Source organism: Mixophyes fleayi, chromosome 1 (genome assembly GCF_038048845.1).
Source record: "Mixophyes fleayi isolate aMixFle1 chromosome 1, aMixFle1.hap1, whole genome shotgun sequence".
Lineage (NCBI taxonomy): Eukaryota > Metazoa > Chordata > Amphibia > Anura > Limnodynastidae > Mixophyes > Mixophyes fleayi.
In genome coordinates this window covers 36,563,960-36,580,567 of record NC_134402.1, presented here as the reverse complement: position 1 = coordinate 36,580,567, position 16,608 = coordinate 36,563,960, and the positions used below count along the sequence as shown (strand labels likewise).

At 40.0% G+C, this 16,608-nt stretch overlaps 1 protein-coding gene across 1 annotated transcript in view; it reads left to right on the top strand.

The window, feature by feature from the left end:
- SH3TC1 (SH3 domain and tetratricopeptide repeats 1) overlaps window positions 1-16,608 on the top strand; it is a 54,592-nt gene that overhangs the window by 27,226 nt on the left and 10,758 nt on the right. The window contains exons 4-11 of the mRNA XM_075194384.1: window positions 1,806-1,927; window positions 6,517-6,622; window positions 7,371-7,514; window positions 7,995-8,172; window positions 10,781-10,851; window positions 12,275-12,470; window positions 12,974-13,107; window positions 15,386-15,421. Coding sequence (XP_075050485.1) covers window positions 1,806-1,927; window positions 6,517-6,622; window positions 7,371-7,514; window positions 7,995-8,172; window positions 10,781-10,851; window positions 12,275-12,470; window positions 12,974-13,107; window positions 15,386-15,421 — 987 coding nt within the window. The remainder of the gene's footprint in view (window positions 1-1,805; window positions 1,928-6,516; window positions 6,623-7,370; window positions 7,515-7,994; window positions 8,173-10,780; window positions 10,852-12,274; window positions 12,471-12,973; window positions 13,108-15,385; window positions 15,422-16,608) is intronic.

The window sequence follows — 16,608 nt, the reverse complement described above, 5'->3', positions numbered from 1 at the left end:
ACAAGTTGGCGGATATTTGCACAGATAGAGGAATGAGGTTGGGAGAAGTGAAGACGTTTCTGGTAAATAAAAGGCTTATGTCTGATATCTTGACCTTCTTTTACCTTCTTACTCTTATTTAACTATCACCTTAAATAACAACATGAGACCTGAGTGTGGCAAAATTAAATGATTTATTTAAATATGGTGGTGGAGAATAAGGCAGTCAGTCCTACGTCTGCCAGGCAAAACCCAACTGTCCCAGCATTAGCCATTGGGACCTCATCATCTGGGAAACAACCAAACCCCTGGGTTCAAGTGGAGGACCAACCAATCACACCCCGGGCGCACATATCTACTTGGATCCTCTGAACTAGACGGAAAACAACCACAGGGCAACCCACAGGGGTGGTACCTGAACCGAGACTACAGCCGATTCACTCGAAGAGAGGCGGGTTCATCGTGCCCAATACCGTAAATGTGCACCCAAACCACTGGCCATCGACTGTACTGCGTTTTCCGGCCACTCTCCATCCAGGACACGAACAGCCATGCCTGCCGCCATTAACTGAGCCAATCTCGAACAGCATCTAGGAGTTTCCTCATGCTCCCAAGAACCAACAACCAGGAAGGGTGGGTGGGCAACATCCAGATCTGAAAAGACTGAAAAACTCTCCGCCCATCCCACTGATAGCCTCTGTCTCCCTCCCCTATGACACCAGATGGGCGGACTGACAATAGTTAACTATTAAACTCCAGAGAATAATTCCAGTTAAAGATACAGCAAAGCTTTTATTTTCCTTCGTCCTTATCCAGCCCTCAGTTCTTATTACGGTCTGGGTGTACCAGTGCGCCTCGTTTTCTGGAGCAGCGCAGAGAGAAGAGTTTTGAAATGAAATAAAGCGTTGGAGATGGTTCGCATTGTAAAGGTATTCCTTACAATGCAGAAGGAAGCATGACTTAGCAGTGCAGTGCATCTCTACTGCGTTGTGCAGTGTATATCGGCTGCACATGATAAATGACCTCCTCTGTGTGAGTAGGTGACATTCGATCCAGTGTCAACCAATGCCAATGCATTTTTATTTAAATGTGATCAGGTGAAATCATGTGATTAAAATCCAATGATCCAACCACGATCTTTGTGGCAAAGGTCCTGATTAAAAACAATTGTTTAGCAAACAATTGGTGAAATATGACAGTAATGTGTGTGTCTCCATTATATTATTTAAGTGATTAACAAAAAAAAAATTTTTTTTATTATTGCTTTGTTTTTTAAATTGAGGTGTGTCTGCCTTCCAGTTATTTGTAGGACTATTTACCATGTAATCCAGCTCTCACTTTATTTTTGGGTGACAAAACAGTTCCCATACCCTCTAGGGGTTTTTCACTTTTGGTCAATCCATTTCCTTTATCTACTTACCTCCATATAGCAATTGGAGGTCATTCCCATAAGACTCCATCAGAGCAGAATAAATTATTCTGTACGGATTTAATGAACAGGTCTGAGAGGGTTGAGTTTCCTGAGATGTGTGGCCACAATGTGGTCCTGTCTGCAGGTAAGGGTGGTGGTCCTGTAGGAGGGGCAATTACATGAAGGGGGGATGTCTGAAAGGGGAAAATCCCTTTAACTATTTCCATGGGATTGTACTGGAGAAACTGGGAAACATAGAAGCCCTATCTAGGCATCGCTGAAACTTTATGGTGGAGCCACAAAACCCCCTAGAGATGTGGGCCCTAGATGACCATCCCATACAACACTATCATTATAATCCACTGTATATACTATACCTTGGAAATATAATACAGTCAATGTTCTTGTCTCGTAGATCTCAGCATCCACCTTGTCATGGTCAGAGGGGGAATTCCTGACGCCCAACTACAAGGAGATCTCAGGAACAGACTCCGTCTGCTGGAGAATGACAGTAAAGAAGTCGCTGGTGTGTTGTGTGTAAGTGCAGACACTCAGACTGTGGTGATGTCATATCCTGCCAACCAACAACCTCAACACGACTGAATTAATGGGTGGGTGGGCAAGGATGCCAGGGCTAGACAGAAAGGCCGCTGTCTTGGAAAGGCTTGGGGCACAAGTTTAGCTGAAATATACTTAATCTCTCTCTTCCTACAGAAAAGCATGAAAATATAGTGGGCTTATTTCTGAACATTGCGTTTAAGGTAGCATTTTACAGCCACAGCAGCCACAGAAACTTTCTTTCACTGTCTGTCTTGCACAGCGAAAACAGATAAAAGTTACCTGCTAATTGGTTGCTGTAGTTCAATGCCAATTTTGCACCTAAATGCAACATTTAGAAATGAGCCCTTGTTTTTCTCTGTCAGATTTATTTTTAATAGTTAGGTCACACAGAGTGATTATATAAGTGGTGCATGGCTTTATCATCCTATAGCCTGATGCTCTCAACAAGGGCAGCTTGTTTACCTATTCTTTGGCCGTGATTTAATGAAGACCAACCATCAGAATTATTTCTGTAGATGCTATAATTTATATATACAAACTGAAGATGGAATGAAAGAAGTAGTGTAGGATTTAATTAAATATATAGTGTAATAAAAACGAAAAGGTGCGTTTTATATAAAGCAAGATGATGATGATGATGATGATGATGAAGGTGAAGGCTATTTTTAATGGATTGAGTACTGTAACATTTGGTGAATTTTCATTCATCCAGACTAATATTTACCTTTAATTTCAAGTTCATAATGTGAAAGATAGTTACAAAACAAGATAACAAGGGAGAAGTGCAGAGGGCACTATAGGATGAATCATGGACCCTTATTACCTCTGTGATCTTCTGCCCTTCCATAACCATCCAATGCTCTTTTATATATGAAATCCTTGTCAGTCAGTACTGTCTAAACTGAAGAAGAAAGAATATCTCTTGATAGCTGTTCTTTCAACCATGCTTTGTAACATGTGGCAACTGCCAAATTGTGTCTTAGCAAAATGAGTAGTTTCATGGCTAATCGCAACATCAAAGCTGCCATCTTGCCCACTTGGGCAGGATCTGTGAGTAAGGCCTGCTCTATCGGGGGTCTGGGATATCTACCCGAAATTTGGGAGGCTCCTGGACATTCTGGGAGAGCAGACAAGAATGCTTTAAACTGAACTTATCCCAAATTGAACAAAAAAAATCACCAAATACTACAGTTCTCTACCTATCATCATATATTTATTTATAAAGCGCCACTAGTTCTGCAGCGCTGTACAGAGAACTCACTCACATCAGTCCCTGCCCCATTGGAGCTTACAATCTTAATTCCCTAACATACACATACACAGATCGCATGATACTAAGGTTAACTTGATAGCAGCCAATTGACCTACCAGTATGTTTTTGGAGCGTGGGAGGAAACCGGAGCTCCCAGAGGAATCCTACGCAAACACGGGGAGAACATACAAATTCTACACAGCCATGGTCGGGACCTGAACTCATGACCATGTCACGAACGCCCAGCATGTCCCAGATATAGCAATCTGTACAGCTGGCTGTGACTGGTGTTACCTAAGTTAATTAACAATGAAGACACCTTTTCTGCCACCCCAGAGGATTTATTATGGTGTCCTTACGTCCACCAGAACCACTTATTAAAGTCTCACACTTAAATCACATACACCTGTAGCATTAGCCTCCCTGGGCTTCGCAAACTCACAGAGAATCGTAGAGAAATACGCTAGATTAAATATATTTAATCTGAAAAAAATTTCCAAGGCTTATTTGCAAAACGGTAATAAACACATACATTAGGTTGCACATATGTTTCAAAAAATAAAATAGGAAATAAAACCAGAGTCCTTGCTTACAAGTTTAGGAATTGGCGTGTGAGGAATACACATAGAATAATGGCACATTTCAGTCTTGACAGGCTCTCCTCAAGAAATGGACACTGTCCTATTGGTACAAGGGATTTTTAAACTATTTTCTTGCTGGCTCCTTAACCCCCACCTTAGGAATTTGCACTTTCAATTAAGTCAAATTGATTCCCAAAAGGGGCACAGAGTTTTCGGATAAAATTATCTATCACTAAGATATATGTTTGGACATTACAGAGGATCTCTCACCTCTGTTCTGCTTGAGTGGACACAGGGTTTACAATTTTGGGCCTCAAAACTCTCCCGAGACCCTTATCTATCTGGCTAGTTTTAAAAGACTCTTAATTGCACAGATCACTCAGGTCAGTCAGCAGAACACACTTTGAGAGGTTACATAAAACATACATTGTCATACATGAATTTCAACAGACTATAACAATCAGTCCTTAGATATACTACATAATCATTACAGACCCCCAGTGCTGTGAGGCAGAAGTGCTAACCACTAAGCCAGCATGATATTTTTAACTTCAATAGTATTTTTATTATTAATTTTTCAAAAATTATGGGGTACAGAAAGAAGAAAGGGATGGGGGGTAAGGAAAGGACACAAAATAAAAAAGGGGAAGGATTGAAGGGGTACATAGTGGGGGGAACACATTAAACAATTCTGCTGTTAAACCATATTGAACACATGAGGGAGGGAACCTAATAGGATCCCTTCCAATTCGTGAAAGTTACACTGGTCGAATGGTCACCATGGAACTACTAATAGGGACATTGGGGAACTTCGCTAAGTGTAGGAGATGCAGGTAGTAAATCAGAGTCTATTCGGTCTGGACGCGCTCCCTCTCCGTCCGTAACATACACATGCCAGCTGAACCACTTCATTATCGGGGACGAGGTGGCAGTGGAGTAGGGCATCCCCTCTGTCTCCATTTCAAAGCTGAATTGCACCTTGGCCACTACTTTCGATATCAAGGGTATCTGTGGTGACTTCCAACCTTGAGCTAAGGAGGCTCTTGCGGCAATCAGAATATGACTAAAGACATATTTAGCATATGATGGAAACTGGGGGGGGGGGTAATGCTGCAGTAACGCAACCTCCGGGGTAGGAGAGAGATTTTGTCTAGTAACCTTATTGGCTAGCTGGAAGATTTGTACCCAGAATGACTGTATATGGGGACAATTCCAGAATATATGCATCAAATCCCCCGGTATATTGCATTGCCGCCAGCAAAGTTTCGACTGGGAAGGCCATATTTTATGAATTCTAGTTGGGGTAAGATACAATCTATTAATTAATTTTATCATCATTTCTGTGTGATTTATACATTTGGACATTCGGAACGAGTTTGTGAAAATGGCTTCCCATTCTTCACTTTCCAACTCTAGTTGAAGGTCAGATTCCCACTGCAATTGTATTTTGGTTTTATTTTCTGATGTAGAGGGGAGGGTATAGCGGTACCAGAAGGTAATGCTGGCTCTATTATCTCCTTTTGTTAATTTAGTGAACAGCAAGGACGGTGGTGATGTAATAGGTAGACCTAGTCTGGGAAGGGAATTAAACCAGTGTCTGAGCTGCAGGTATTTATAAAATTCCTGGGAAGTGAGGTGAAATCTTTCCTTTATTTGTGTAAAAGATAGTAAACTCTGATCGTCTAGTAATTGAGAGAATGAGGATATTCCGTTTGATACCCATAGGCTGAGATTTAAATTAGGAATTAATTTAGCCACTGTAGCTAAGGAGATATTTTTGGTCGGGACCAGAGTCATAGAATTGGCCTTTAACATTTTGTCCCACACCAACAGGGAGTCCCTAGTTGTCTTTGGTAATTGGGCATTTACAGGGCGCCAATTTTTTGGAACCCAGATCAAATCTGCCAATGGGAAATGCGGGTTAAGAGCTTTCTCCAGGTCTACCCATGGTTTTTGGTGCATCGGGAGGGACCAGTCACGAAGCTGAGAAAGTAAGCAAGCTGCATGGTATCTGTACAAGTCTGGCAACGCCAAACCTCCCTGTTGTTTAGGCAGATACATCCGAGAACTGGCTATTCGTGGGGGTTTGTGCTTCCAGACATATAATATCATAACTGAATGCAGTTTAGCGTGATATTTTTATTGTCACAAGATAACTAGCATGCCTATAGTAATAAAAATAAACATTTTCATATGAATGTGACTCTGACAGATAAGTTATTAAATGAATACCATTTACTAAGACTTCATAGTGCCAGGATGTAATACATATAATTCGGTGTAGTATTATAGCTTTAACCACTAGATGACCATTCAGGTGCTCAGCAATTTCATTACAGGTGGTGTCCATCACAGTACAGTCTTCTTAGCATATGCTTCTCCGTAGTCATTGATGTTAGAGTGAGGCACAGAGGCATCAGCAGAGTTACCAATCTGACAAATGTTGGTCTATTGGGAACACCCACCAAAAAAGTACAAATGAATCACTATACCAGTATTTGAACATTATCAAATACAAACAGTATAACCAATTGTTTTATTGTCATAGGGTTTATTTAGACTTTTGTTGTGCCTTTATTTAATGTGAAAAATGTAGCAATTTTTTAGTTTAAAATGTTTCTACATCCTAGTAGGGATTAGAGCGGCCTCAGACGTACAATAAGAGCTCAGACGTGTAATTGCCTTTAGCTTGTAAACAACCACATAAAATCTTGTGTTTGCTATTTTTACAGGAGCTGTCGGCACGACTGTTGTCTATTGAGAGTGATAAGGATCTGATAACTGTAACGTTCAGAACATTTGAGGAGATATGGAAATTTTCAACGTACTTTTCACTTGGTAAATGCAAATTACCCAGACTAAGTCTGCGGTTAGCATAACAAGATAGCCACGACTCAGTACAGCTCTGGAAATTGCCAATTTGTTCAGTTGAGTGCACTGTAATTGCAGACAAGAGGCAGGTCTGACATATGAGTTATATAAATGGATCTGACACTAGAAATTATTGTTCCTAGTGATGAACTATTCCAGAGGTGGGATAGAAGGAGTAACAGAAGAAAGTGGGAGAATGGGTTATTGCAGCCATGTAATCAATCACCATACAATACGATACAATACGAGTAGAATGTAGAGTTTACGACATGACGCCAACATCTTGTAAGCATATATCTTTGGGGGAGATGGTGTAAACAGTCACAAGAGTTGTGGTGGTATTCCGTTGTTTCCTCACAAGGTTGAAGACTTTACTTATTTCTGGGAACCTTTGTGGACTTCTATATGTTCATTTAGACATATTGCACTATTATTTCCCTATTTTTTTTGTATTTCCATGAGTCTGATTCCCAGACTATAGGAATTGAGAGAGAGATAAGGATCATTTATCCAGTGAAAAAAACACATTGGGATAGAACTATAGTAGACTCCATATCTCCTGATATATGTGAAAAAGGTGCGCGCCAAGTGTATGTTATTATATTCTATGTCTTATGTAACTGTTATGTATGAATTGGTTTCAACAATCCCAATTTGTCTATTACTTCTACACGTATAATTAGTAAGCTTGTTGTACTATGTTCTTACAATGCAGGATTCCTGAATCACTGCATGGAGAACGTCTTTTTGGATGAGTCTTTCTGGCTGACGTCTCTGGAGGGGGAAGATGCTGGAATTCAAGTTTTGGTTAATGAGGAGTCACTAAACCGCATTTACAAGGGTCTTTTAATGGAGGAAGGTTGGTAAGATTGTCAATAACACACCTGACGTTTGACTGCAGTAAAAGAAAAATGTCACAGAAAATTTTCTCTTATTGCATCACAAATATTTAAAACAAAAAAACAATCACTTGCCATAAATGCAGCTTGGGTCAAAAAGGCTCAGAGTAAAGGGGAGTCTGCTCAGTTATTTCTTTATGACTTCTCTCTTTCCAGACTTGATTTGACCAGTGATTACAGAGCATTTCTATTATATAAGAGACTTAAAGCCAGTCTCTCTGTTTTACGCTAGTCATCCTCTCCTGCCCTATTCCAGGGTAATGCAATATAGAGAAGATGTAGCACACTGCACATATCGATATACATGTCACCTTGTAACAGAGGAGTGAGGCAGGTGGCATGGTTGAACGATGGACATGTTATATCTAAACACTTAATTTCTCTGTGATAGATAAACTGTATATTAATATTATTATATATTAATAATTCTTTTTTTATAGGGATGTATTTTGTCTTGTGCGCTGACAGCTGTGTAAGACAGGCTGCAATTGTGGATGGTACCGTGCAGATATTTCACTCCAGACCCAGTGCTGAATGGATACACACTGATCCTTCCATGGCTGACAAAAATGTATTGGGCTCTAATGCCTCAGCTGAAGCACTATGTCCATTCCATCAGTAGGTAGCTGTCTTCTTCATTTCATCTTCATTCCTTCATTGGCATGTACAGTGAGGAAATGATTGTAACACACTGGCAGGTCTTTATATTTGCTGGCATTCAACATTAAATGTTACAGTAAGTAAGCATATGTCTAACAAATAAATTAATTGTTTGTCATATACATGCTGCCATAGAAAATTCACAAAGCATCAGAATGTTGGAACTTCTTCATGCAAACAGCTATTTTAGGAGTTGTCACGAACGACCAGCCTGTCCCAGATATAGAAGTCTGAACAGCTGGCCATGACTGGTGTTACTTCAGTTAATTAATCTGAAAAATATTTCCAAGGCTTATTTACAATAAAGGTAATAAACAGAAATACAATAGGTTTTGCACAAAAGAGTTTCAGAAAATAAAATAGGAAATAAAACCTTACTTACAAGTTCAGGATTTGGCGTGTGAGGAATACACAGTGAGAATAATGGCACATTTCAGCCTTGACAGGCTCCCTCAAAGAAATGGACAATTTGATGTCTAAGAGCAGAATATTTTAAACCATTTTTTCCTCGTAACTCTCACCCCCCACCTTTGGAGTTTAGCTGGCAATAAAGACAGTTTGATCTCCCAAATGTCACAGGGATTCAAAGTGAGCTAGGGATGTCTGGAGATGGAATGTTCACCAGACCTTGAGTTCTCACCTCTGCTCCTTCTTGCTGAGCTAGATGGTTTACAACTTTGGGTTCAAACTCCCCCCAAGACCTTTTATCTATCCCGGGCCTGGCTAGTTTCAAAAGATTACTGGTACTTGTATAAGTTCAAACTCATGTCATCTAGCAAAGCACACGTTTAGATTATATTACAAGGTTTCATACAATATACATAGTCATACATGAATTCAACAGAAAACAGCAATCAGTCATTAGATATACTACATAGCCGCCACAGGAGTGTGATGGAATTTATTGATTAAACAAGGTATTACATTGTATGTTAGAATGCAGGCAGGTTTTTGCCAGCGAAACCACAATTCTATCCCATTATATCATCCTGAACCATGGTGCCATCTCATCCCATAACATGACATACCCTTTATACCATATTGCCATCCTATTATGCTGTATCCAACAATATTACCATCCATGTTATCAAACATTGCTATATCATCGTATCATGCCATCCCATTTCACTATACCATCCAATACCATGCCATACCTTCATACTATATTATTCTACATTTCCATATATTTGTATCATACCATCCCATTATGCCATTCAATACCATATTACAATAGAATCTTATCATAACACTCTACCATGCCTTTTCATACATTCATTCTATATTATCTTATATATTTATATGGTCATATCATACGATTTTCTCCCATCTAGACTACTGCAACTTACTCCTTTCTGACATTCCCCTCACCCATGTATCCCGGCTTCTATCAATCTTAAATGCTGCAGCAAGACTGATCTTGCTCTCTTGCTGCTCCACATTTGATGCACCAGTTTGAAAATCCCAATATTGGCTGCTCATCTTCTCCAGGATTCAATTCAAATGACTAAGCCTTACCTACAAAGCCCTCAACAACACCACCCCCTTCTTAAATTCAATCTCAAAATACTCACCCATAGATCTATCTCTGACTTGCTCCTCACCTTGTCTCTGGTAACCACCTCTCATTCCTGCGTACAAGGCTTCTCCTGTGCCATTACCCTCTTATGGAACTTCCTATCACGTCTACAAATATTTAAATGCTATCTGAAAACTCATCTCTTTATGTGAGCTTACCTTACTACCACCTATATTACCCACGCTAGTGCACCCTCACATCTGTCCCAATTTTCACTCTGAGCCACACTCCTCTTATTTCAGCTCTGCCCTCGTCACTTTAGATTGTAAGCTCTCTCATGAGCAGGGCCCTCCCTAAAAAATCAATGATAATAATAATAATAATAATAATAATAATAATAATAATAGTAAAAATAATAATAAGAATCACATTATAACATCCAGTACCAGGACGTGCCATACATTAATACTACCATCATACTGTACCATACCATTATAACATCACTTGACATATTATACTATGACATACCACATATTCATACCATATTATCATACAATCATATCATACCTCTATTATACTATATCATACCATTATTCCATCAAATACCCTATCATCACGCCTTACTATAATTTGTGTTCCCTCCTTTTTATTTTTATTTTCTACAGCTGCTAAGCACATAATATACATGCCTGTAGATCTTTAGTGAAAACCTTTTCAGCAAATATATTGCTATACATACTTATTCCTTATATCCATGTTTATAGCTACACCTCTGAAGAGACACTTTTCTACTCCACAAATCACTTCCTTTTTATGATAAAACCATCATTAGAGTTGGAAGCTAAAACACATCCCCTAACATTTGTATTGATCAAAATAAGACCCTTAAAGTCCCCTGTTTGTGTTCCAATTATAAATTGTAATTTATAATGCAATGTGTCTGCTTATGAAAAAAATTTGCAAAACAACAAATTTAATGTATATAATGAGCTATATGTCTAGTACATTACATACCGTATACATTGATTTCTACGCTTTCATTTGCCTTAGATGGTTCCTGAAAAAAAGTATAAGTTCTGATCTTATGGACTTTGCTGAATCTCACCTGGGTAGCCGAATAGGTAAGTCCTATGAGTGTGATGCTTTGCAAATCCATGTTGATTAGTCATTGTTATTGAAAGGTACAAAAAAAGCTGTGTCATAGGCATACTTACCAACTTTCTGTTGGTGAAATCCGGGAGCCTGCAGAGGAGGTGGGCGTGACGGGGGGGGGGGGGGGGGCTCCAAGTGACGTCATTTTGGACCTGCCCCCATGACGTGATGACGCAAAATGCGTCATTTGACAGCAGGGGGCGGGGCCAAACGCCGCGATTCACCGGGAATCGCGGCGTTTGGGACTTAATTCTGCCCACTTCACTAGGAAGTGGGCAGAATTATCCAGATGCGGGGGATTGCCACACTCGCCCGGGAGCCCGGGAGACTCTCGCAAAATGCGGGAGTCTCCCGGATATTTCGGGAGAGTTGGCAAGTCTGGTCATAGGACTGAGTAAGTTATCTTGCTATCATTGTAGGAGATCCATATTCAATTCATATTATTTGGTTGGTATGTATCCATGGGCACAAACAGGGGGAGAGACAGGTATAAAGTACCAGGGCCTGTCTGTGTAGTGGGAGGAGCCACCAACCTGATGTGGCCACACCCCCTTCAATGGCTATAGAAGGGGACCCTAGAAGTTGCTGTACCAAGGGCCGAAATTCCTCTTGGTGGCCCTAGTAACGACAGAATTTGGATATTGATTGTTATTATTTAGCAGTTAAGCCTTCAAATCGTGAAGGTGAAGGATCATAAAAGCTGGGTCTGAATGGATCTACTTTAACTAAACTAGTCTTCACTAAGAGGCAAGTTGGAAAAAAAAAACAGATTATGGAGCTAGACTACTAAGGGTAGATTTTCTAACATGTCTAAAAAAGTAAAAACAAATGTTGCCCATAGCAACCAATCAGATTCTAGCTATCATTTATTTAGTACAGTCTAGAAAATGATAGCTAGCATCTGATTGGTTTCTGTGGGCAACACCGTCACTTTTTCTTTTTAGAACTTTTAGTAAATCTACCCCTGAGCGAAGTGCAGTTACAAGACCACCAAACTAGAACAATGATTGTGTCAGCTATTGACTTAACCCAATTAGCATTGCAGCTGCACAAAAATTGAGCAAAAATAGCAAGTTAAGACTCCTTAAATATTTTCAATGTCCAGTGCAGTACTTTCCCGGATAACCTGGTACCACGGATATAACCAGGAATTTTTGCTCCACATTTACGATTGGGAGGGCGTGCACGATTACAAAACTCCACAGTTTTGTAATCGTGCCCGCCCTCCCATTTTCAGAGTTAAAGTAGGGTTAAGGGTGCACAAATCTATTTTGATTTTAGATCCTAAAAATGTCTCTGTAAATGATGACACAATATAGAAGTGTAAATTATGACATATTGTTCTTTTCTTTGGTCACCGCTATGGCCATTAACCAATATCTGCATTAACAGCTGTCGGCTGGTCGGAAGCTGTGGTAAACTACGAGAGTAACACCCCGGACGAGATGACCTATCAGAGTGGGGACATGATAGAGACAGTCAGCACTTACATTGAATGTCTGGAGTGGTTTGTAGGAAGGAATGCCACTACTAGCAGTGTGGGCTTTGTGAAAACCAGCAATATGAAACCTTACACATCGGACAGAGGGTGAGAAATAAAAGAAAATACATGTTTATTGGGTCTAAACCAAAATAAATACTTCTATATAAAGAGGTTTAGTCGAAAAAAAATTGCGCTCTAAAACCTCTCCAAAGTGATTATTTGAGATAGTTACATTTATATTTATATTTATACATGTGTACTATATACTAGGATCCGAGACTAGTTCCTTCCTATTTAGTTCCTCATGAATTAATGGGCTATATTCTCATGGACACTGAAGCGGCCCACAAAATGGCTGCCTCCGTTGTATGCTGTTGACAGATGATGCCTCATCCAGCAATGATAGTAGCCTTACTAGTAAGCAATAATTGTTAAAGCACTGCCTCCTTCTCCACAATCCCTCAGTTCAATGTGCTCTAATTAAGCATTCAACGTTAGGTACCCCATACTGTAACTCTAAGCCCAGTCTATGTGGTTAGTTGAATCTCCTACACAAATCACACTCAACCTTTAAAACTGTGACTATTTTGTGTTTTATCATTGTCCAGGAACGACAGCGCATCCTATCTTGTAGATGAAGACCAAATGAGCACCAAAAGCACAGAAAACTTTGACATGGAGGCCGCTAAGGCATTATTGCATAAGATATCACATTCTGAAGTCTGCCACTTGTATAAACTTGGTAAGAAACTGACTAAATGGATGTAGGATACTATATATGTACCACTAAAGGGTATATTTACTAAACTGCGGGTTTGAAAAAGTGGAGATGTTGCCTATAGCAACCAATCAGATTCTAGCTGTCATTTTGTAGGATGCACTAAATAAATGATAGCTAGAATCTGATTGGTTTCTATAGGCAACATCTCCACTTTTTCAACCCCGCAGTTTAGTAAATCTAGCCCAAAGTGATCATGATCTTTCAGCTCCTTAACCACTTAAGGAATAGGCTCAGAGAAATGCATTCTATATATTAAGCCTATCTAAGGATATGATTAATTCAGATAGTATCAGTAAGTGGACCGATATACAGTGATCTATTGGACAAGATACAATAATTTTGTGGTTATATATTAAAATATATCTTTACGGCACTTATGTGTAACATACATATAACTTAGTCATCCCTAGTTTTATAAACAAAAAAAATTGTTGAAGGAATATTAACTGCTATAACCATTATGTAGTCCTTTTCCTTCTGCACATTCCCATGTACCAGTAACATGACGGTAGCCAAGTAGACCTAGGAATCTCCCAGTTAGACTGAGGGGAGGCTAAGGCAATGAATGTGTATTAGTAGAGGGCCTCCACCTCAGAGGCCGGTACTGGCGCAGGTTCCATATCTGAGAAAATAAAAGCACTCGCAGGAGGTCATTTACAAAACGCATTTTTGTACATAAATCAAAACTAAGTTTTGACTCTCTGAACTCCTTAATTTGAGCAAGTGCAGCTAAATGTCCGCCAAGATAAAGGGCAGCACGGTGGCTTAGTGGTTAGCACTTCTGCTATTTGCGTGGGTTTCCTGCGGGTGCTTCGGTTTCCTCCCACACTCCAAAAACATACTGGTAGGTTAATTGGCTTCTAACAAATTGACCCTAGTCTGTCTGTGTCTGTCTGTCTGTGTGTGTATGTTAGGGAATTTAGACTGTAAGCCCCAATGGGGCAAGGACTGATGTGAGTGAATTCTCTGTACAGCGCTGCAGAATTAGTGGCGCTATATAAATAAATGGTGATGATGATGATGATGGGTCAATGTCCAGACATGTGCACTGCTATCAGCTTGCATACGAAATTAATAAGAGTAACTGTTCTTTGTAGGAGCTAACATCCCTGTAGGAGTCATCTGTCCTTCTGAAAAGCAGCCTGAAAAGTGGACAGACAGATAACATCTATCTCAGCCTGTTATCTTTAGAATGGTGAAACTAGTGTGTGAGTCACTACTTCCCTCTACTCTGCATCCTGAAGATAACGTTCCTCATATGGGTGGGACTGATCCTACAGCCCAATGCCACCTGCGGTGAACCCACTAACACCTTCTTAGCTGCGTTGCCAAGATAATCTCACTGTTGAATTTAATAGGATAGACTGTAGATATTCATTCTGTCCAAAGGGACTATGTACCTCTACTTGACTTCAACTGGAAACTAATCACACTGTACGAACCACTCTGACAGAACAGAACTAAAGTGCTAAAGAAGGGGTTTGGATATTCAGAGCTTTTGCCCAGAAAGACATACTCTACCCATTGTCTTTTAATAATGGAAGCAAAATAGAACCAATGATCTTTCTTTAACTAGAAGGAGTATTCATATCTGGCACACATGTAAACTGTGAACACGTACCTGTGTGAAAATGGTGCTGGAACCCAAAGCAACCAAGATCTGCAATTTTCTTGTTCATTTTAGAAAATATAAGCAAACTTCTGAGTGGTTTGCAGCAAGGTGGCTCAGTGGTTAGCACTTCTGCTTCACACCACTGGGTTCATGAGTTTGATTCCAAACCATGGCCTTATCTATGTGGAGTTTGTATGTTCTCCGTGTGTTTGCGTGGGTTTACTCTGGGTGGTCCGGTTTCCTCTCACACTCCAAAAACATACTAGTAGGTTGATTGACTGCTATTAAATTGACCTTAGTCTCTCTCTGTGTGTATGTTATGGAATTTAGGCTCTAAGCTCCAGTGGGGCAGGGACTGATATGAGTGAGTTCTGTGTGGAATTAGTGGCGCTATATAAAATAGTTGATGATGTTGATGGTTGCTATGGGTAACAACACCTTTTTTGCAAGGCTACCTTTGCACCACTGAACATTTTATGTATGAAAAAAATATACAAAAAAAGTCTTCACTGTCATTGCAGAGACACTGCAGGTCAAATGCATTCTTATTTATTTTTATTTTATTAATTTAAAAATGAAGTTCTATAAATAATCATATGTCTGCTCTTGTAATTATTTTTTATGCAGATCAATTTGAGGGAATAAAAGTCTGCCAGGATAGAGGTAAGATTTAAATTGCAATGTATAACATATATATTATGTTCAGGATTATTAAGTTTATCTTTATTTTGCGTGATAATGTCTTTTTAAAATCATATGGCGGGTGATGTGCTTATTTTATCACTTGTCAGTGTTGTGTCTTCACTGATTGTTATATGAGGAAGTGGTTAAATGGAATAAGCATCTTATGATGAAAACAAGGTTCTCTTCCTATGTTGGTGCCAACGTTTATTAAAACAATAGTAATAAACAAGAAAAAGAATCTGAATAAAAAAAGTCATGAATTTCTGATCCCACAACAATATAAAGAACACAGAGCTTTGATCAGCACTAATTGGTTATATATATAATTAACATATCATCACCATCTATCAGTGCTCCACTAGTTTCGCACTGCTGTAAGGAGAACACACTCACATCAGTCCCTGCACCATTGGAGCTTACAATCTAAATTCTCCAACATACATACACACACACCAAGGTCAATTTAATAGGAGCCAATTAATTTACTAATATGTTTTTGAAGTGTGGGAGGAACCAGAGCACCTGGAAGAAACCCACACAAACACGGGGAGAACATACAAACTACACACAGCTCCCCTCCCTCTGTTCAATACATGCTCCCCTCCCTCTGTACAATACATGCCCCCCCTCACTTTTCACAATACATTCCCCCAATTCACTTACCTTGTTCTTGTCGCGATGCAGCGACTCCCAGACACCGATAGAGTGGAAGCGCGCCGCACATTAATGATGTCACTGCACCTCATGCTCCCAGCCTCAGTGACTGGGAGCGCTGCATCGTGGAAGAATGCAGATTGACTGCGGTCAGACTAGGGGGCTCGGACAGACTGAGGGGTTTGTCATGCGCCCCTTAGCCTGTCAGGGCCCCTTACAGCTGTACCGTCTGTGCCCCCCTGATGGCAGCCCTGCCCCTAAACCCTGGTGCTTTAGACAGATGCCCTGGTTTGCCTAGTGCTGTGTATGTGTGGCTGGCTATTTAAACATTATATAAGACAGTAGTATGTATGTATACCTGGTCACCTCAATGCTGTTCCTCAATACATCCCCCACAGACAGTGATTGTCGTCTTACACACAGTGACTGTGAACATTGTGGCCAGACATTTGCAGGGCCCAACTGCACAGATCGCTGCATTTCTATGTCTTCCTGAATGGCCAAATTACAAT